The sequence below is a fragment of the Pongo abelii genome, chromosome 10, assembly GCF_028885655.2.
Source record: "Pongo abelii isolate AG06213 chromosome 10, NHGRI_mPonAbe1-v2.0_pri, whole genome shotgun sequence".
Lineage (NCBI taxonomy): Eukaryota > Metazoa > Chordata > Mammalia > Primates > Hominidae > Pongo > Pongo abelii.
The window spans coordinates 94,074,361-94,096,453 of NC_071995.2; the positions used below are offsets into that span (position 1 = coordinate 94,074,361).

Here is a 22,093-nt window from a genome sequence, read left to right on the forward strand (position 1 = left end):
AATAGGTTTTTGGGATACAGGTGGTGTTTGGTTACATAAATAAGTTCTGTAGTAGTGATTTCTGAGATTTTGGTAAACCCATCACCCGAGCAGGGTACACTGTACCCAATGTGTAGTGTTTTATCCCTCACCCCTCCCACCCTCTCCCCTGAATCTGTAAAGTCCACTGGATCATTCTTTTTTTTTTTTTGAGACAGAGTCTTGCAATGTCGCCCAGGCTGGAGTGCAATGGCACGATCTCGGCTCACTGCAACCTCCCCCTCCCAGGTTCAGGTGATTCTCCTGCCTCGGCCTCTTGAGTAGCTGGGATTACAGGCGCACGCCACCACGCCCGGCTAATTTTTGTATTTTTAGTAGAAATGGGGTTTCACCATGTTGGCCAGGCTGGTCTCGAACTCCTGACCTCAGATGATCCGCCCGCCTCAACCTCCCAAAGTGCTGGGATTACAGGTGTTAGCCACCGTGCCTGGCCCACACTCGATCATTCTTATGCCTTTGCATCCTCATAGCTTAACTCCCACTATATATACACATCGACAGAGGAGATAAAGACATAGTAGATCTTTTTGTGTGTGTTTTTTGAGACAGAGGCTTGTTCTGTCATCCAGGCTGGAGTGCAGTGGCACGATCTTGGCTCACTGCAACCTCCACCTCCTGGGTTCAAGAGATTCTCCTGCCTCAGCCTCCCAAGTAGCTGGGATTACGGATGCGTTTCACCACACCCGGCTAATTTCTATATTTTTAGTAGAGACGGGGTTTTGCCATGTTGGCCAGGCTGGTCTTGAACTCCTGACCTCAAGCGATCCACCTGCCTCGGCCTCCCAAAGTGTTAGGATTACAGGCGTGAGCCACTGCACCTGGCCAACACAGCAGATCTGATGTGGTTTTATACACCGTTTCCTTGGAGGAAGATGCTTCTTTTTTTGTTTTGTTGTTGTTTGTTTTTTTTTTTTGAGACAGAGTTTCACTCTTGCTCAGGCTGGAGTGCAGTGGCACAATCTCAGCTCACTGCAACCTCTGCCTCCTGGGTTCAAGCAATTCTCCTGCCTCAGCCTCCTGAGTAGCTGGGATTACAAGTGTGTGCCACCATGTCCAGCTAACTTTTGTATTTTTAGTAGAGACGAGGTTTCACCACATTGGCCAGGCTGGTCTTGAACTCCTGACCTCGGGTGATCTGCCCACCTCGGCCTCCCAACATGCTAGGATTACAGGCGTGAGCCACTGCGCCTGGCCAAAGACGCTTCTCTTTTAACTGAAGTGGCTGTTTCACCCCCAGTGTCAGGTTCCTGTGGTCTCCTCTATTAGAGCACTTATCATAGTGGATCCTGTCTATCTGCTTCCTCCATTAGGAATGTGAGAACCTTGACAGTATCTCACCTCTATCTATAGACACTGGGAATAACTAACACAGAAGCGACAGTGCATGGTTTTGAATAAATCTTTGTTTTGATGAAGCCAATCTCCACAGCAGCAGTCCTGCATATATTATTTCCTATTTTATGTATATAGACACACACACCTACATTTATCTACATATCATTTTGATATATAGCCAAAAAAAGCTCAGAAAGCAAGTGTTTCATTCACACTACATGGCATGCTTTCCTTTCATTATTCCTCTTTGCTACTTTATCTTGCTCCACATATCATATTTCAACTTGTTATGAATCTTCTCTCTCCAAAATTGTCTACAAGATCAGAAACAATTTAAATTCCATCAATATGGCCAAACAAATGCATAGTTCATAAATGCCAATTATAAAGTGAAAATGTCTGTTTCTTTTGACGAACTGAAAAAAAGTTCATTTTCATAACTGCTAAAGATTTCTTTCAGCTTCCTCTCATCTGCATTTCTCTTTATCATTCCTAGGAAAGCACCAAGAACACACCATCTTTACTCACAGTTACACTGGTCACATACGTAGATTTTTCCTTCTAAAGCTTCAGTTTCTGTAAATTTGGCCAACATTTCAGTAACCAGACATGGCTGGGAAGCAATATCTTTTCCACTGCATTGATATCTTTCTGGAAACTCCAATGACAAGTCCCAGAAAGGTTCTATGGTATTTGATTTGTTGTCACATGCAAGACATGTAACCTGCAAATGAGAATATGAGTTCCTAAGATTATAATCTTTCCATCAAAACATTAACTCTTTTCACTAGAGGTCACTGCCACTAAATAAACTTTTCTTATGAAAATGCACCATTAGGATTCTGAATAATCTGCCTTATATTCTTGTCAGGAAATCTTTCATTATGATTTTTCCTTCCAAAAGATTGTTATCAGAGCCATCTTGAATTGGTTGCTTTAACTACCGGGCATTCAAAAAGCTCTAAGGGCATTAAATTTAGGTAAAAATCCAAACTGTGGACACACTGAATGGAAACACTATGCATATGTATACATAGATACATACATATGATGTACATGCACATGCATTAAGAGTTTAATGTATTTATGTCATTAGGCTTGAGGTTCCTCACTGTTTCCCTTTCATCTTTTTTTTTTGAGATGGAGTCTCGCTCTGTCTCCAGTGCTAGGGTGCAATGGCGCAATCTCGGCTCACTGCAACCTCTGGCTCTTAGGTTCAAGCGATTCTCCTGCCTCAGCCTCCTGAGTAGCTGGACTACAGGCGCCAGCTACCACACCCAGCTAATTTTTCTATTTTTAGTAAAGACGGACTTTCGCCATGTTGGCCAGGATGGTCTTGAACTCCTGACTTTAGGTGCTCCGCCCACCTCGGCCTGCCAAAGTGCTGGGATTACAGGCGTGAGCCACCATGCCCGGCCTCGCCTTCATCTTTTGCTGATTTTTCTTCCTAACCCCAAATCCTATAACCTCTTAACCCAATCCAATCTTAACCATATTACAAGTAAAATACTATCTTTTCATTATGCAGATTTTGAGGACCTGACAACTGATAATTTCAAAAGACAAGATATATGACATAAATAATGATGTCATACTCCTACTTAAAGCAAACATCCCATTAAAATCCCCATCCAAACACAGAAAACACGAAAAACATGGAGCTGTTTTAACAACTTACATAGGCAATGTAGCAACCGGGAAGGAAATGAATAGTAACTTCAGTGAAACATTCAGCAGGATTTAATGCCAACAAACACTGCACATAATTGAAGGCAGACTCCATGAACTAACAATTCACATATGATATGAAATATTATAAAGAACCTCTTTCATACAAGCTATAGTCCTGGCACAGGCAAGAAAATAAAGAAGCCAGTTCTAATACAGATTTTAGATTTCACAAATTGACACAAAGAACTCTCCTGGCGTTTATAGTCTAAGGACTCAGTAGTGCCAGGGCCAGACATTTTGAGAATTTTCTTGAATTAAACAAAAAAAACAAAAACAAAAGCAAAAACACACAAAAAGCCATCCCAGTCTGGGTGTAGTGCCTCATGCCTGTAATCCCAGCACTTTGAGAGGCCAAAGCGGGAGGACTGCTTGAGCCCAGGAGTTTGAGACCAGCCTAGGCAACACAGGGAGACCTTGTTTCTATAAAAAAAATAAAAAATAGAAAGGAAAAGCCATTACAGCAACCAACTGTCTTAAATCTCCTGAGAACCAGTTCCCTAAGAGTGTATTAAAGAAAGAGAAGCAAAAAGCTGGTACAATCATTTTTATTAATTTCAAAATTCATTTATAAAGGAAAAAACAAGCACATAGCCACTTTCATACGACTGGAAATATATATATATATATATATATATATATATATATATATATACATAGATAGATAGATATAAAAGAAAAACACTTTCTGGAAAGAACTTTGTCACCAAGTATCAGAAGTCTTATTCTGACAAAGTCAACTTCTAGGACTCTGTCATAAGGAAAAATTAATTGATGACATTATAATAATGAAAAAATTAAAAACAGTCAACAATAGGGGAATGGTTAAGTTACAGTATAAACATATGATGTGGCCGGGCGCAGTGGCTCATGCCTGTAATCCAGCACTTTGGGAGGCCGAGGCTGGAGGATCACAAGGTCAGGAGATCGAGACCATCCTGGCTAACATGGTGAAACCCCGTCTCTACTAAAAATACAAAAAATTAGCCGGGTGTGGTGGTGGGTGCTTGTAGTCCCAGCTACTTGGGAGGCTGAGGCAGGAGAATGGCATGAACCCAGGAGGTGGAGCTTGCAGTGAGCCGAGATCACACCACTGCACTCCAGCCTGGGCAACAGAGCAAGACTCCGTCTCAAAAAACAACAACAACCAAAAAAAAATGTATGATGTTAAATAGCAGAAATATACCAAAAAAAAATACAAAAAAATTATGAACATTGAAATATTTTGAAAAGAATGATGAAATATTTTTAATTACTGGAAAATCATTACAATATTAAATGGGAAAAGCAGATAAATGCAAAATGACCAATTATGGGAAAAATATGTTTATATGTGCAGGAGAATAAAAGACTAGAGAATATACCAAGATATAAATAATTTTACCTATGGATTGTGGGGTTATAGGATTAGAGAATGATTTTTCTTTTCTTCTATATAGATTTCCTATATTATATAGGTTTCCTGCAACTATATGTTGCACTCTGTAACAGTGTATTTTAAAACTTTTGCATAAAAAGGAAATGACAGAGAAAGATGGAGAAGTAAAATTGCAGTACAGTTCTTATTTGCTAATTGACACAAAGTCTTTGCATTTCTGAAACACTGAAAAATAAACTTCATAGATATTCCTTAAGAAGAATTACATCTGAAATACTTAAACCACATTCTAGGAAAGTATGCTATAAAAACAAAAGATGGCCTTATTACAATGAAAGTTGAACTGAAGAACAGAGGCAGGTGTGCAGGGGGAAGAAAATGACCTAAAAGCCTAATAGCCTCAGTTATAAAAAAATTTTTGTTTAAATCTGTGTGTTATGGGAAAGTAGAGAACCTTATGTCTATTAACAGTTCACCAATAAGTCCACTCAGTATAGAGAACCTTTACTTCGAAGGTTCTGGTTTTATAGTCTACCTTATCATGACAAAGGAAACTTTTGAGTAGTAATTAAAACAAAGGAAAATGATTTAAGATTATTCTAGATGAAATCACATTTGTTTACCTTAAAATTTCCCTACCTACTTGTTAAAGCTCTCAGACCATGACCCTTTGATTTTATAGTCTAAGGACTCAGTAGTGCCAGGGCCAGACATTTTGAGAATTTTCTTGAATTAAACAAAAAAAACAAAAACAAAAGCAAAAACACACAAAAAGCCATCCCAGTCTGGGTGTAGTGCCTCATGCCTGTAATCCCAGCACTTTGAGAGGCCAAAGCGGGAGGACTGCTTGAGCCCAGGAGTTTGAGACCAGCCTAGGCAACACAGGGAGACCTTGTTTCTATAAAAAAAATAAAAAATAGAAAGGAAAAGCCATTACAGCCATTACAGCCCTGGAGGCCAGGGCTACTCCTTGGTCCCTGAAATTGCTCAAGTGTGCACCATTTTCTTTCTTTTTTTGGTGGGTTTTTTTTTTGAGACGGAGTCTCGCTCTGTCACCCAGGCTGGAGTGCAATGGCGTGATCTCAGCTCATTGCAACCTCCACCTCCTGGGTTCAAGCGATTCTCCTGACTCAGCCTCCCAAGTAGCTGAGATTACAGGCGTCTGCCACCACACTCAGCTGACTTTTGTATTTTTAGTAGAGACGGGGTTACACCATGTTGGTCAGGCTGGTCTTGAACTCCTGACTTCAGGTGATCTACCCGCCTTGGCTTCCCAAAGTGCTGGGATTATAGGCGTGAGCCCCCACGCCCGGCCATGTGCACCATTTTCATCCCGAGAATAGCAGCATCTTTAAATCCGTTCCCTCTGGGATTAAACCCTCCTCTTCTCAATCCCTCAGATAATGAATGTAATATTGGTAACCTAGAGAGCTCCGTCTCCTGATTTCTCCCTCCCTCCAAAAGCTTTTGTTACCATGGATGCAAAACTACTTCCAATGATTCATGAAAGAAGGAATTGTAAATGAGTGAGCTGATTTCTCTATACATATTTATAAAAACAATCTATTTTGACCTGAAAATGGTACTAGCTCAACACACTAGATATACATAGAATATGCCTTTTTATAGGCTACACTTTATGAACTCCCCATGATGAAAATAAGATTTTAAAAAATCCATACCTGACTAAGAAGTTGTCCATGAAAAATGTTATTTACAACATTCAGAACTTGTTTGATGAGTTTCCTTTGAGAAGTGGGGATAAGAGCTGGTAAACTGGTACCAGTTGTCTCTAATTCACGTTGTATTTTATCTAAAAGTTCACAAAGAAATTCCTGAGCGTCTTGTTGGGCGTAACCACGAAAGGCAGGAATGAGTCTCCACACTGAGTGTAGCATAGCAAATGGTGAGACCAACGCCCACTTTCCAGACCACATGACTTGGAACAAAGTATGCAATTCATGACAAAGAGAAATGTACTGTGAGGTTGGCTCCTTTGGCTGAATAAGTTCCATCTTTCTACTTTTTGATGCTCCACCACTTAGTCCTGATGACAGACTTGATTGTCTGGAACGAACAAAACCTGTATCTTTTTCCTGACATTCATTCATGTGATATACTACTGTATCTGTGACTAGTGGATGCTTACAAGAAGATCTTGTCTTCTCGCTAGCAGTCATAGCCAGCCATTGGTTCAGATCAAGCTTTAAAAAACATTGTCGAAAAATAAGTAAATGACTCAACACCTGAAGAACAGAATTCATATAGCAAGTATTTCCCAAATTTCTCAATCCTGTTACACCAGGAGTTACTATTGGCCTTCGTTTAACTGAGGAGTCACTGACTTTTTGAGATCTTTCATTTTCTGAGGTAGAGAGTACTTTATCTTTTGCTGGTGATGCTGGCGTTTGTGCTGGCACCTGAACAGAAACTATTTCTATTATGGTCGACTGAGCGAGCCCTTGTAAACGTAAGCTCTTTCTTGGAGGCATACTTTCCAATTCTGCTTTAACTCGATACTCCAATTCTTGCCGTCTTTTCTTTACTTCTCTTTTTACTACTATTTTTTCCTGAAATGGTTCTTCTTGCTTTTTTCTTCCAATGGGTGATTGTTCAAACCATGTTCGAAAGATTTTACCCATTAGTATCCTTCTCCTGTGCCAAAGAGCAGTATACATTTGATCTTCATTTTGAAGCAGAGATTGGGCACTGTCATATAAGAAATAAGAATCATCACTTGTACCCACGGACCGTAAAAACCTCCCACTACGAGTTGTGCAGTGATAATTTTGACTTTTGATGGCACTTAATGTACTTCGTAGTAACTTCAGGTCTCCAGTTGCATTATCATTCAGAACATAATCATCACAAAGGTAGCAAAAAACATACATCTCATTCACCTCCAATGCAACAGGATGACTGCTTTCTTGAAAGTGCTTGAGTGCATGCTCTTCAATGTATCTTCCACAGGCAACATGGGAGCAGCTAAGGCAAGCCCAAATGGACTCGGTCGTATTGCAGTCCACACAGTGCCATTTCTGAGGGTTGAGGCTGGAATGGTCTTGAGCAAGCCGCAGCTGCCCAACATGTTTGCACTTATCCATTGCTAGCATTTATTTAGTCTAGCTGAGAAATGCATAATCCAAACAAGTCTCTGTTCACAACACTTGAAGCATCTGAAAACTAAACAGAACAATGTCAAGTGTTAATAACAAGACGCTAATATTTTTCATATTTTTTCCCAAGAATAATAAAGATTTGTGTCCTCTGCTCCCAATTTCTAGGCTGCTTATCATAATACCATTGGCAGTTCTCACATTTCCCTCTGTAAACTTCCCTAACCTCACATCCACCTTGCTCTGAAAGCACAGACACTTCACTTTCTCTGAGTCGCCTTTAGCTTTTGTTTTTAACTTTCTGCCACCATCTAGTGGTGAAATATGAGTAGTAATCACTTTCCACTGAAATAGCTTAAGATCTATCCTTTTTATCCAGTAGTCTGAGGGCAGTTTCCAAAACTGCATTCCCTTTTTTTTTTTTTTTTTTTTTTGAGACAGAGTCTTGCTCTGTGGCCCAGGCTGGAGTGCAGTGGTGTGATCTCAGCTCACGGCAACCTCTGCCTCCTGGGCTCACGTGATTGTCGTGCCTCAGCCTCCCGAGTAGCTGGGATTATAGGAGTGCACCACCACATGCAGCTAATTTGTTTTTCGTATTTTTACTAGAGACAGGGTTTCGTCATGTTGCCCAGGCTGGTCTTGAACTCCTGAGCTCGGGTCATCTACCCGCCTTGGCCTCCCAAAGTGCTGGGATTACAGGCGTGAACCACTGTGCCTGGCCCCTTTTCTTAAAGACAGGGGTTGGCAAGACCCAAATATATCTCACAAATATTTATAAACATTCTGAGCCTTATGTGGAGTTAATAAAGCATAATCAAAGATGAAAAGGTAAGTTTTAAGGCAGAAAAACGTAGGTTTGAATTGTACCTTTGCCACACACTGTTAAATGTATGATTTTGAGCAAATGTTTTAACTTCTCTAAACCATCTGTAAAAGAGGGAAAATCATACCAACTTCAATTGAATTGTTGAAGAACTGAGAGAGAATATTTATCTGACACATGGTAAATGCTCAATAAATAAGGTAGTTTTAATTGTAGCTATAGTGAACAAATCTTATTACCCTATTTAAATAAATCATATTACCATTAAACTTATTTTTTTCCATTTCGTCAATCAATAATTGCCTTTAATTCACGGCTCTATAACATACTCTGAGGCCGAGCAGACTTCACAGCTGGCTTCAGGGAAAGACAAAGACAGAAGAAGAGAATGTGCTTTTGTATTTGAATATTCTCAGAAACATACAAGGAAATAAAGAGAAAAAGAGGAAGACTATGAAGTGGGTGGCAATAAGCTTTTATTACATTCTAGCAGGCCTAAACCTATCTGAAATTATAAGCTTATTTTTTAAAAAAAGCTTATGTGATTTTTGACACAGAACTTGTTCCTTTATCAGTTAAAGTCAGGAACACTTCTGCTGTAAGTTATTTACATGTAATGAACAGAAATCTTACTTAAAAAGTCGTGATCACAAAACACTTTTTTCATTGATTTAATACAAATCAAAGACAAATTTCAGGGTTTGGGTGGAGACTTCGTTACGGAACACTAAAAACACCCTATGTATCATGACCAAGGCATTAAATTTTTAGGGCAGTTGAAACTGTGAATTTCAATGGTACCTGCAAGTGCCACCTCCAGGCCTTAGGAAAACTGCAAAAGCAGTTGATTTTTGGTTCCTTCCCACCTCTTTTTGTAAAATCTCATATTCACTCCTTAATTTTTAGGTATCAGGTACTGACCAGTCCCAACTCTCACATGTTCACGTTTCTTTCTTTTCTTTTTTTTCCCCTTTTTTTTTTTTTTTTGAGATAGGGTCTTATTCTGTCACCTAGGCTGGACTGCAGTGGTGCAGTCTCAGCTGACTGCAACCTCCACCTCCCAGGTTCAAGCGATTCTCCCACCTCAGCGTCCCCAGTAGCTGAGACCACAGGCACGTGCCATTATGCCTGGCTAATTTTTGTATTTTTGGTACAGACATAGTTTCACCATGTTGCCTAGGCTGGTCTCGAACTCCTGGCCTCAAGTGATCCACCCGCCTAACCCTCCCAAAGTGCTAGGATTACAGGCGTGAGCCACCGTGCCCGGCCCCCATTTCACACGTTTTAAGTGCACATTTTAAATTTACTTCTCTCTCTAAAAATTTCCAGAGGTTTAAAATCTGGTCAGATATGGTACTTTATTAGAACACCTAGGATTTGACAATAGTTGCTAATGGCAAAACTGAGACATCAGTGATTAATATATTCCACTATCCCACATCTTTCTGTACTGAGGTAAGAAACCTTAGAGTCATCCTTGACTCTCTCTCTCTAAATCAATCCTTCAGGAAAAATGATTGATTCTACCTTCAAAATATACTGAGAATCTGACTTACTTAGTGCCTCTACTGCCACCAGCCTGATCCAAGCTACAATCAAGTCTTACCTGGATTACTGCAGTAAGGCTCCCAGATGGTCTCTCCACTTCTGTCCTTACTGCCACCAACAGTCTACTCTCAACACACAGTAGCATGGTCTGCATCTAGACCTAAACAACCACTTTAGGGGATCCTTGCTGTGGCCCTCCTCTATTAATGTGTAGTCACCAAGGCCAAGGGCATGTGGCCACCTGAAGTCTGCGCACACCAGCAACTCCTCTGCTAAGGCCACTCACTGGTACCTGGGACTCAGAGAATTACTTGCCCTAATCATCCCCAAGCTTGCTTCTAGGGCCTATGAGCAACATAGAGTCACTGAAGAAATCTGTAGAGGAGGATGATATGATCAGATCTGTGGGTTACAGAGGGATCTGAATTACAAAGAGCTCTGGAGAAGGGACGAGTGATTAAGAGAGACTAGCAGTCCAGAAATTATAAGGAAATTAAAGCTGCAGGAGTATAGCAGTTTTGAAGAAAGGGGCAGAGGTAGAATTAGTGCTTAACAAACATTGGTTGAGAAAACTTACTCAATTCGGAGGTTAAGGGAAGAATCCAAGACTCCGTATTACCTTTTATTCAAAATGATAAAATGAATACAGAGAAAATTTAGTGAAACATGTTTCTAGCAAATCATAGAAAATAATTTTTACATTATTTTATTTTTTGAGACAGAGTCTCACTCTGTCGCCCAGGCTGGAGCGCAGTGGTGCTATCTTAGCTCACTGCAACCTCCACCTCCTGGGTTCAAGCGATTCTCCTGCCTCAGCCTCCCGAGTAGCTGGGATTACAGGCATACGTCACCATGTCCACCTAATTTTTGTATTTTTAGTAGAGACAGGGTTTCACCATGTTGGCCAGGCTAGTCTTGAGCTCCTGACCGCGTGATCTGCCTGCCTTGGCCTCCCAAAGTGCTGGGATTACAGGCGTGAGCCACCATGCCAGGCTGAAAATAATTATTAGTTCAACATCCTTGCAGAGATGAAGAAGGAAATGCCAGCAAAAAAGATCATTTCATTCCAAAATTTTAAAGACGTAGAATGAGTTAACACTTTCAGAAAAGGCTCAGTAGAAAAAAGCCTGGTGAGAATACATTTATTCTGAGGTTATCTCTGGGTAATGGGACTGCAAATTACTATACTTTCTTTATTAATCTATACTTTCAAAATTTTAAAAATAACATGTTTTAAATAAAAACAGCTCAGATAGTGTTAAGTATGTGCTAAATTGTACACTAGCCTCTTTACTCCTTTCTCTACTCTGCAAATTCCCTTGAATACAAAAAAAGTACCTGTTTCATTGAAGCTATTGCTAAAAAATCTATTTAGATAATAACAAAGTACTTGACCTTCAAAGGGAAGTGGCATCTATAATTAAACACATCATTCTATTTGATACAAAATTGTGAAAAGGGTGAAATCTTGATTAGATTTCATCTATCTGAGAGACATCACGGTAGAAGAGAGGGATTACACTAAAACGGTGAGCGAACACACCCTGGAATCTAAATCCCTGAGTTTAACACTTGACAGGATTTACCATGTGACCATAAATTATGTGCTACATACCTCAGTTTTCTTATCTGTAAAGTAACAGTGGTAATAATACCAATAGGGTTGTTGAGGGAATTAACTTAGAACAACTCCTGGCACTTAATAATATGGCCCTGAGTACATCTCAGCTGCCAATAGCAATAAAATAATAATAAATTATTATTATAAATGCTAGTTTCCTTCTAGTTGATCACTTTTAGCCAGGGATTCCTTCTTCTCAGCCAAATGTGTACTAAGCCCAGCTAAGGTACTAACAGATAATCAAGATGTTAGCTAAGAACTAAGGTCTGACCTCTCCCAGGGGAATTTGCATTTTAAAAGGGGGTCTCTCAAAGATAAAATCTTTTTAAAAATAGACATGAAACCAGAATAGTGGAATGACAGATCACGAGATTAATATTTTAGGGCAGGGGGCCCACTTACCCTGTCTACTTATGAAAGAAATCAGTAAGGGGTAGACAACAGAGGCAAGGGCATGGCGGAAAGCAGGAGCTGCAGAGCCAGGCTGCTGTCTCCAGAGATCTCCTGTAACTCAGACAGTAACTAGGGTATCCCAAAGGGGCCTCATCACACAAAGATCTAAGATCTTGGAGGAAAGAAAGGAGGATGGGAGTATTTTCTTGACACTTCCTATATTCCTCTACTGGGTTCAGAGCACCTCTTTTCATTTGCTAATCCACCGCTGTGAAGCTATCCATTAGCTCTGGCATCAGCAGATTGGATGTATGATTTTTGGCAGTATATTCATTTTAAAGAGGTATTACCTGATAAAACATTTTTATATCCCTCATGCAGATTCTGACAAAATATTACCTGTACCAATATAATAGCACCTTACAAACAGGATGCTTGGAATGAAATCTATAAGGATTAAAACTATGCTATAATTCTCATGCATTTAAAAAATGTTTCACACTCCAAATTCAAATCAGTAGCTATCAAATGGCTTTTTTCTTCTTTTTCTTTTTTCACCAGTGTGACTTGTCAATGAAATGGCTTTTTTTTTTTTTTGAGACAGAGTCTTGCTCTGTCGACCAGGCTGGAGTGCAGTGGTGCGACCTAGGCTCACTGCAAGCTCTGCCTCCTGGGTTCACACCATTCTCCTGCCTCAGCCTCCCGAGTAGGTGGGACTACAGGCGCCCGCCACCATGGCCAGCTAATTTTTTTGTATTTTTAGTAGAGACAGGGTTTCACCATGTTAGCCAGGATAGTCTCCTGACCTCGTGATCTGCCTGCCTCGGCCTCCCAAAGTGCTGGGATTACAGGCATGAGCCACCGCACCCGGCCCAATGAAATGGCTTTCTAAACACCAAGTATACTATTTTCATTTTTAAAGAAAGATGTATTTATAAATATTCTGAAAGCTTTTTTATCATTCTTCAGTGCAAAAAGACAATAAAAAATTTAATTTGTTCAAAGAAAGCCATTCAAGCTCTTCATACTTTTCACACCTATGACTGAGCATGCATTTTAAAAATTCCCTTCAGCAAATCTCTAAAGTTAAACAACTATATTTGACTTATTGAAAGCTAATTTTATGTAGAATCAGTATATCATTGAGGCATTTATTAAACAAAAAGCTAAAATGATTAGGAGAGAAATAGATGATCTTATAAGGGATTTTTAATCAACAGTATACATCAAACTCCAAAATCAAATATCATAGGTAATATATTTAACTTGTTACAGTTCGACAGCATAAAACTGCTTATACTCACCTCAGTGAGGACTCTCTGAAATTAATTTCTATTTACTCAAATTACAGCCCTTTGTAACCTACAACCTAGAGTTTAGCATGCAGTGTAATACCTTCCTGTTGTATTTTTGTAGCTCTTCAAACCTCTTCTGATAATGAACTCATCCTACAGAGGTTCCAGCAGAGGTCTGATCATCAGTTCTAGACAGCTAACTACCCAGACTTTATCCTTAGCCCTAACCTTTTTGAACCAGTCTCAGGCACAACCCAAAGTCAGCTTACCTATGCAACTTACCTTCCCAAATTAGCTTTTTATCGAGTATTTTTCTCTAACACATACTATATTATCATTCTAGGACCTAGGCTAGAAATCTTAAGGATTTTCTTTACTCCTCCCTTCCATCTTTTTTTTTTTTTTTTTTTTTTTTGAGTGAAGTTTCAGTCTTTTTGCCCAGGCTGGAGTGCAATGGTGTGATCTTGGCTCACTGCAACCTCTGCCTCCCGGGTTCAAGTGATTCTCCTGCCTCAGCCTCCCGAGTAGCTGGGATTACAGGCACATGCCACCACGCAAGGCAAATTTTGTATTTTTAGTACAGATGGGGTTTCACCATGTTGGCCAGGCTGGTCTCAAACTCCTGGCCTCAGGTGATCTGCCCACCCTCAGCCTCCCAAAGTGCTGGGATTACAGGCGTGAGCCACCACACCCTGCTCTCCCTCCCATCTTTTTTACTCCTATATACTTAGGGTTATTGTTCCCTAAGTCTCTATTACTTTTCATTTCCACAGCTATCACTCTCATGGATTTTATTATATTGTTCCTGGAGTACAATATTTTGGTAGCCTCCAAACCGGTCTCCCATCATCTGGACTCTCTCCTGCATACTATCCCACCAAATTAACCTTCAAGTTTGCTCTGAGCCTTTAACTCTTTTTTTGATGAAAAAATTATAATTTTAATTTCCTCATTATGAAAGCAAAACATATTCATTACAGAAAAATTGGGAAAGAGAGGAAAAAAAATTCCCCCGATCTCCCCATGGAAGTAGCAATTTAAAACATTTGTTTTGGCCAGGCGCAGTGGCTCACGCCTGTAATCCCAGCACTTTGGGAGGCCAAGGCAGGCGGATCATGAGGTCAGGAGTTCAACACCAGCCTGCCCAGCATGGTGAAACCTGTCTCTACTAAAAATACAACAAATTAGCTGGGCATGGTGGCGCGGGCCTGTAGTCCCAGCTACTTGGGAGGCTGAGGCAGGAGAATTGCTTGAACCTGGCAGGTGGAGGTTGCAGTGAGCCAAGATTGCGCTACTGCACTACAGCCTGGGCGAAAGAGCAAGACTCCATCTCAAAAACAAACAAACAAACAAAAACACCATTTGTTTTATCTTTTTAAAATTCTAGTAAAATACACGTAACAAAATGTATCTTCACCACTTTTAACTGTACAGTGTAGTAGTATTACACACATTTACTTTGTTGCACAACCATCCATTCCATAACTCTTTTCATTTTGCAAAACTTAAACTCTGTGCCTAATGGGCACAATAATAACCCATTCCCTGCTCCCCTCAGCTTGTGTGAGCCTTTAACTCTTCTACTTAAAATCCTCCAGTAGTTCCCTGTAGTTCAATAATGCAGAGGCTTTTGAACTTTGAGACTCAAAAATTTTACCTCACACCCCAGTAAATAGGTGTACACATATAACACACACACTCTGGAACAAATGCTTTACAAACAATCCTTAAAAGAATAATGTAGCTGGGCGCAGTGGCTCACGCCTGTAATCCCAGCACTTTTGGAGGCCGAGGCGGGTGGATCACGAGGTCAGGAGATTGAGACCATCCTGGCTAACACGGTGAAACCCCCTCTCTACTAAAAATACAAAAAAAAAAAAAAAAAAAATTAGCTGGGTGTGATGGTGGGCGCCGGTAGTCCCAGCTACTCAGGAGGCTGAGGCAGGAGAATGGCATGAACCCAGGAGGTGGAGCTTGCAGTGAGCCGAGATCATGCCTGGGCAACAGAGTGAGACTCCGTCACAAAAAAAAAAAAAAAAAAAAAAAAAGAATAACATATTCTGGGCCAGGAGCAGTGGCTCACGCCTATAATCTCAGCACTTTGGGAGGCCAAGGCGGGTAGATCATTTGAGGTCAGGAGTTCAAGACCAGCCTGGTCAACATGGTGAAACCCTGTCTCTACTAAAAATACAAAAAATTAGCCGGGCATGGCGGCAGGTGCCTGTAATCCCAGCTGCTCGGGAGGCTGAGGCAGAATTGCTTGAACCTGGGAGGTGGAGGTTGCAGTGAGCCAAGATGGCACCACTACACTCCAGCCTGGGCGACAGAGTGAAACTCTGTTTAAAAAAAAAAAAAAAAGAATAATTAATTCCAGCTGGGCACAGTGGCTCATGCTCAGAATACAAAGTCCTAGCAATTTGGGAGGCCAAAGTGGGCAGATTGCTTGAGCTCAGGAGTTCAAGAGCAGCCTGGGCAACATAGTGAAACAAAATATGCAAAAATTACCTGGCACAGTTGCGTGTGCCTATAAGCCCAGCTACTTGGGAGGCTGAGGTGGGAGGATCACCTAAGCATGGGGAGGTCAAGGCTGCAGCGAGCCATGATGGTGCCACTGCACTGCAGCCTCAGCAAAAGTGCAAGACCCTGTCTCAAAAAAACAAAACAAAAAAGTATGCTGATATTCCATTTCATTTAAAAAATGCTGATTGATACTAATTTCATAATAGTTTGACAAATATTTCAATAAAAACATATACATTTGTCAGTCTTGCTTTCAAAATCCTCCACAATCAGATTCTAACCTATCTTTCCCTTATTACCCTTCTACTTGTCATGTGCACGCCAGCCAAAAAGTCAGCCCCAGCTAATCTCCAGAACTCATCTTCATCCTCCAAGGTCCAACTCCTTCATAAAATCTTTTTAGTCAAAAATAATATCATCTCCATTTTTTTTTTTTTTGAGGCAGGGTCTCACTCTGTTGCCCGGGCTGGACTGCAGTGGTGTGATCTTGGCTCACTGCAACCTCTGTTGTTGCAGGCTCAAGTGATCCTCCCACCTCAGCCTCCCAAGTAGCTGGGATTACAGGCGTGTGACACCATGCCTGGCTAACTTTTATATTTTTTGTAGAGATGGAGTTTCATCATTTTGCCCAGGCTGGTCTCAAACTCCTGGCCTCAAGTGATCCTCTCGCCTTGGCCTTCCAAAATGTTGGGATTATAGGCATGAGACACTATGCCCAGCCTTCTTTAATTTCTTAAAGGACTTTGGATTGTGCTAACATTATGCCACTTGCCAAATGTGAATCCTTGTGTTATGTTTGCATACATCCTTACTCTGCCACCTAACTGTTGGGTAGGCTCCTTATGGTCAGGAAAAGACTATATCCCAAACATCATCTTTTAACCTAAAAATTCTCTCAGGGCTTTATGAAGATTGTATAGATGTACAGCTATATTTTTTCAGGCTACCAAATTCTTGGAGCAACCAACTAGCATTAACTGCAGGTCATCCTCTTTATGATATTTGAATCAGAGGTTGAAAATAGGCCAGGCACAGTGGCTTACGCTTGTAATCCCAGCACTTTGGGAGGCCAAGGTGGGCAGATCACCTGAGGAGTTCGAGACCATCCTGGCCAACATGGTGAAAACCCTGTCTCTACTAAAAATACAAAAATTAGCTGGTTGTGGTGGTGGGCACCCATAATCCCAGCTACTCGGGAGGCTGAGGCAGGAGAATCGCTTGAACCCTGGAGGCGGAGGTTGCAGTGAGCCACTGCACTCCAGCCTGGGTGACAGAGCAAGACTCCATCTCAAAAAAAAAAAAACAAACAAAAAAACCAGAGGTTGAAAACAGTAAGTCCTTGGCCGGGCGTGGTGGCTCACACCTGTAATCCCAGCACTTTGGGAGGCTGAGGCGGGTGGATCATGAGGTCAGGAGATAGAGACCATCCTGGCTACCATGGTGAAACCCGTCTACTAAAAAATACAAAAAATTAGCCAGGTGTAGTGGCAGGCGCCTGTAGTCCCAGCTACTCAGGAGGCTGACCCAGGAGAATGGTGTGAACCCAGGAGGCGGAGCTTGCAGTAAGCCGAGATAGCACCACTGCACTCCAGCCTGGGTGACAGAAGGAGACTGTCTCAAAAAAAAAAAAAAAAAGAAAATAATAAGTCCTGCCGGGCGCTGTGACTCATGACTGTAATCCCAGCACTTTGGGAAGCTGAGGCAGGTGGATCACTTGAGGTCAGGAGTTCGAGACCAGCCTGGCCAACATGGTGAAATCCCGTCTCTACTAAAAATACAAAAATTAGCCGGGCGTGGTGGCACGCACCTGTAGTCCCAGCTACTTGGGAGGCTGAGTCAGGAGAATCACTTGAACCCGGGAGGCGGTGGTGGTTGCAGTGGGCCGAGATTGTGCCACTGCAGCAGTCCAGCCTGGGAGACAGAGTAAGACTCTGTCTCAAAAAAAAAAAAAAAAAAAGAAAATATTAAGTCCCAAACTGGGCAACATAGCAAGACCCTGTCTCTAGAAAAAAAGAAGAAAAAAAGAGACAAGAAGGATGTTTATCCAGCAATATTGTGAGATCTCATCTCTAGTCAAATAATTTTAAAAAATCCACGCGTGGCAGTGAGTGACTATAGTCCCCAGCTACTTGAAAGCTACAAGAGTTACTGAAAAATCAGAGGGGTAGCTAAATTTTTTTACTTCAAAAACTAACATTACAGGCGGTGGCTCACGCCTGTAATCCCAGCACTTTGGGAGGCCGAGGCGGGCGGATCACGAGGTCAGGAGATTGAGACCATCCTGGCTAACACAGTGAAACCCAGTCTCTACAAAAAATACAAAAAAATTAGCCAGGCGTGGTGGCGGGCGCTTGTAGTCCCAGCTACTCCGGAGGCTGAGGCAGAAGAATGGCGTGAAACCAGGAGGTGGAGTTTGCAGCAAGCCGAGATCGCGCCACTGCACTCCAGCCAGGGAGATAGAGGGAGACTGCATCTCAAAAAACAAAAAAACAAAACAAAACAAACAAACAAAAAACCCAAAACAAAACAAAACAAAAACAAACAAACGAACATTCCACTGTAAATTTTAGTTATCTTTTTTTTTTTTTTTTGAGACGGAGTCTCACTCTGTCGTCCAGGCTGGAGTGCAGTGGCGCGATTTCGGCTCACTGCAAGCTCCGCCTCCCGAGTTCACGCCATTCTCCTGCCTCAGCCTCCCAAGTAGCTGGGACTACAGGTGCCCGCCGCCACCATGCCCGGCTAATTTTTTGTATTTTTTAGTAGAGACGGGGTTTCACCGTGTTAGCCAGGATGGTCTTGATCTCCTGACCTTGTGATCCACCCGCCTCGACCTCCCAAAGTGCTGGGATTACAGGCGTGAGCCACCGCGCCCAGCCAATTTTAGTTATCTTTGACATAATAAACTTTTCAGCCGGCCACTCTCTTTCGACCTCAGTTTATGAAGACACTTGGAAAGAAAGCATGGAAAGGGACGATACAGCTGTAAGCCCTGGAGGTTCTTACAAGAGGATATCAGGTACCAAAGGTCAATGGTATGAATAATGTAATATAGATCTAATTGGCGTAATCAGTAGCTCAATTTTCAGATCCCTTCTTTAAAAAAATATTTTAATGAAAGTCAGGAAGTTACCATGAAGAATAAATGCACAAAAAAGTCAATTTAAATTACTATTTAATAAAGTGACAGAATGAGGGAAATGGCAAAAATACATTCCTAAAAAGAATTAGTCTATACATCTGTATAGTGTGGAAAAATAAAGAAAAAAAGAATTAATCTATATGTTAAAATCTGAAGACACTAAGATAGCATTTTCATTCACTATTAAGAAGCTTCCCCCCACCACAGCTCATATTTAGTCAAATAATCATCATACAATATTTACATTTTATATGTCTTAGTGTCTTATAACCACAATTTTATCAATATTAAGGTATTTCTAAAATAGCCACGATTTTATAAATATTAAGATTGTTTAAAGTCTTGAAAGACCACAAGCTAAATCTAAACTTCTTAACATGGCACATAAAAGCCTTTGAACTTTGGAACAATATACACTTTTCTACTCTCATATATGACTAACCACTTCCCAAACATCTTTTGTTAAGATGTTTTTAACAAATCTTATTGTGAATATTTAATTTTTAAAACTCTTCATAATTGGGATATAAACTATTTTCATAAGAAATGGGCATTCATATTTTACAGGAACACATATACATTCTAACTCTATTAAAGAAAGAAGAAATATAAGTACCACTGGGCATAAAATAGAATACATTTAAAAATAAAAGTGTCACAGTAACCATCTCATTAAAAAACAAAAACAAAAAAAAACAAAAAAAAAAACTTTAAATCTCCCAGAGGGAGAATATGTTGACTATTTTAATGAAGATAATTTTTGTAACAAAACATTTTTCTTTAAACAGTAACAAATAAACTAAACAGATCCTCTACAGGCTATTAAAAGTTGTATGATTTGTTATTTTCCATAATAAAAGATAGGAAGAAATGGTAATTTCGGTAGGAAGTAGGCCTTAGGAATTACTAACCACCACAATTCATTTGGATAAGAATGAAAACAACTTTATCCATAGTTTGTAGTAATTAGGGTAAATCTTACCCACTCGTATAAGCAATTTTCCATTTTCCATTTACTTCACGGAACCACCATAGTATTCTGTCCTCTTAAGAAATGTTTGTAAAACGCCAAAGGTCAAGCACAGTGCTTGGTACACAGAAAGGGGTTCAATATTTTTGAATGAACAAATTACTGAGCGAATGAACACAATGGGCTCTCAAACCCTTCCTACTCCCTCTTAGGTATGCTATTATGTCCATTATGTGCTTTGGCACCTCTCCATGTCAATCATGATGTATTTCCTTTCCTTTATCCCTAGAAAGGCCCTGGTTATTCTTTCCTCCTTTAGAGATCTAGAATCTATAATTACCCTGATCTCGCTTGAAACTCCTCATTAAACAATAAAGGACATCCTTTTCCCTTGGGCCTTCCTCATGTCTCTAACATGCCTCTCCTGAAGCAAAGATTGAATCTAGTTGAACACGTTGTAAGATAAAGCTCCTGAAAGCAGTTTCTGCCTCCGGGTTATTTGAATTTTTCACCCCCATCCCTACTTAACAAGTAATTTTGTTCCAAAACATTTATCATCAGTGTCACATCAACAAATTTACACATCAATCTACTGCAGTTAACTTCGTAACAGTGGGAGAAACATTCAGAATAATACTGAGCATCCTACCAAGGGTCGGAAAAACTGAATTCAAGTACTCTGTGTGTAAAATGCCTAGACTCTGTCATTCCAGTACATCTATGATCTGACCTAGCAAGTATATCGTTAGACTACAAATTACCTTTTTCCTACGACGCGTAAAACTCCATTAAAAATGAATTCTTCCTAATAGTTTTTTATGGCATCTAAAATTGCTGTGAATATGTTACACCTTTTACAATGATCTTTTAGCCAGAAAGCCATTATTTGTAGAATCCTCCTGTATTTCAGTTATTTGTCACCTATTTAGGCTGGGCCTAATAGCAAAACTGTCCCCCGTTACTGAATTCAGAGAATTATTCGGGCACACGATTTATTTTCTATCTTGATTAGACTCCTGAGCCCATGCCCCAGCCTCTCGCTAATCTCCCTGGACCAGACAACTCCATTAGAATCTGGCACGCACGTTTGTTTTGCCTAACACTGCAGGAAGGACAGAGACTTCAAAGCACGTGTTTTTTTTTTTTTTTTTTTTTTTTGGCTACCAAGAAGCCAAATTTCTGTATCCTCTACCATTCAAAACCCCAATTCAACAAATTTACACAGGGGTTTTTCCTCCACGTTAAGCAGTTAGTCGGGTACTAGAGATACACATATAAAACACAGACTCTGCCCTCAAACAACCCAATGAGCAGAAAATTCTCTTATGCACCAAAACGCTGTAATAGATTCAAGTGTGTAGAGGAGAAGTTTGGTAGAGTGGATATGACACTTTCTTTTTTTGTAGTACAGAAAAGATAAATCTGTAGAAAAGGGAGAAAGACAACTGGGTAGAAAATTTATTTCAAATATCTAACCTAAATCTTCAACAGATTTCCCATTTTAAATATTCCAAAAGGTGTATACCATTGTATATTATACTAAATGCGGGTTCATTTATCACTTAAAATTTTTTAAGCTAAAAAATCTCAAACAATTAACATTTGGGAAGAAAAACAGGACTGATACACAAAGTCAAAATATTTCAGCTTTCTAAACTGTATGCACCGGACTAACTGTTCAATATTAGAATATCTCTACATTTGAATTTGGATAGTCCACAGTGATAAATACTGGACTGAAAAATCTGACATCCAACGTATGCAAAACTAATGGCTAGTATGAAAAAAGATAGAATGGGGAGAGAAAACTTGAATGTGCCAAAACATTTAAACGCTCTTTAAAATATCCTGAGATGCTAAATTAAGGACAAAACGATTAGAGTTCCAAGAATACAAATTTTCATCTCTTTCAAGATTCAACTGAATACTGAATCTCACTGAGATTATGAAATATTCTATAAGCATGTGCTTAACTTCTATTTGGCTTTCCGAATTTCACCACAGTGAACAGCCCATTCTTTTTCCTTGTTTACACCAAATGCTCGTTTTGAACACAACTCAAAATGGAATTCCAGGCCCAAAAGTCACCACCCCTACTTTCACCCCCACAGGCAGCTACTTAACAGATAATAAGGAATTCAAGTGCAGGACCTGAAGGTCTTATTTCCATGCAAATTTCACAATCCCC

At 40.3% G+C, this 22,093-nt stretch overlaps 1 protein-coding gene across 16 annotated transcripts in view; it reads right to left on the bottom strand.

Moving 5' to 3' along the window:
- USP44 (ubiquitin specific peptidase 44) overlaps positions 1 to 22,093 on the bottom strand; it is a 37,339-nt gene that overhangs the window by 11,490 nt on the left and 3,756 nt on the right. For 7 of the 16 annotated variants that reach the window (XM_024257425.3, XM_024257422.3, XM_024257426.3 and 4 more), the window contains exons 2-3: positions 6,163 to 7,663; positions 1,903 to 2,098 (exon numbers count right to left, since the gene is read on the bottom strand). In XM_024257425.3, the coding sequence (XP_024113193.1) occupies positions 1,903 to 2,098; positions 6,163 to 7,593 (1,627 nt within the window). In that variant the 5' untranslated portion in view covers positions 7,594 to 7,663. The other 9 variants (XM_063712222.1, XM_024257424.3, XM_054527513.2 and 6 more) reach the window with 7 other exon arrangements.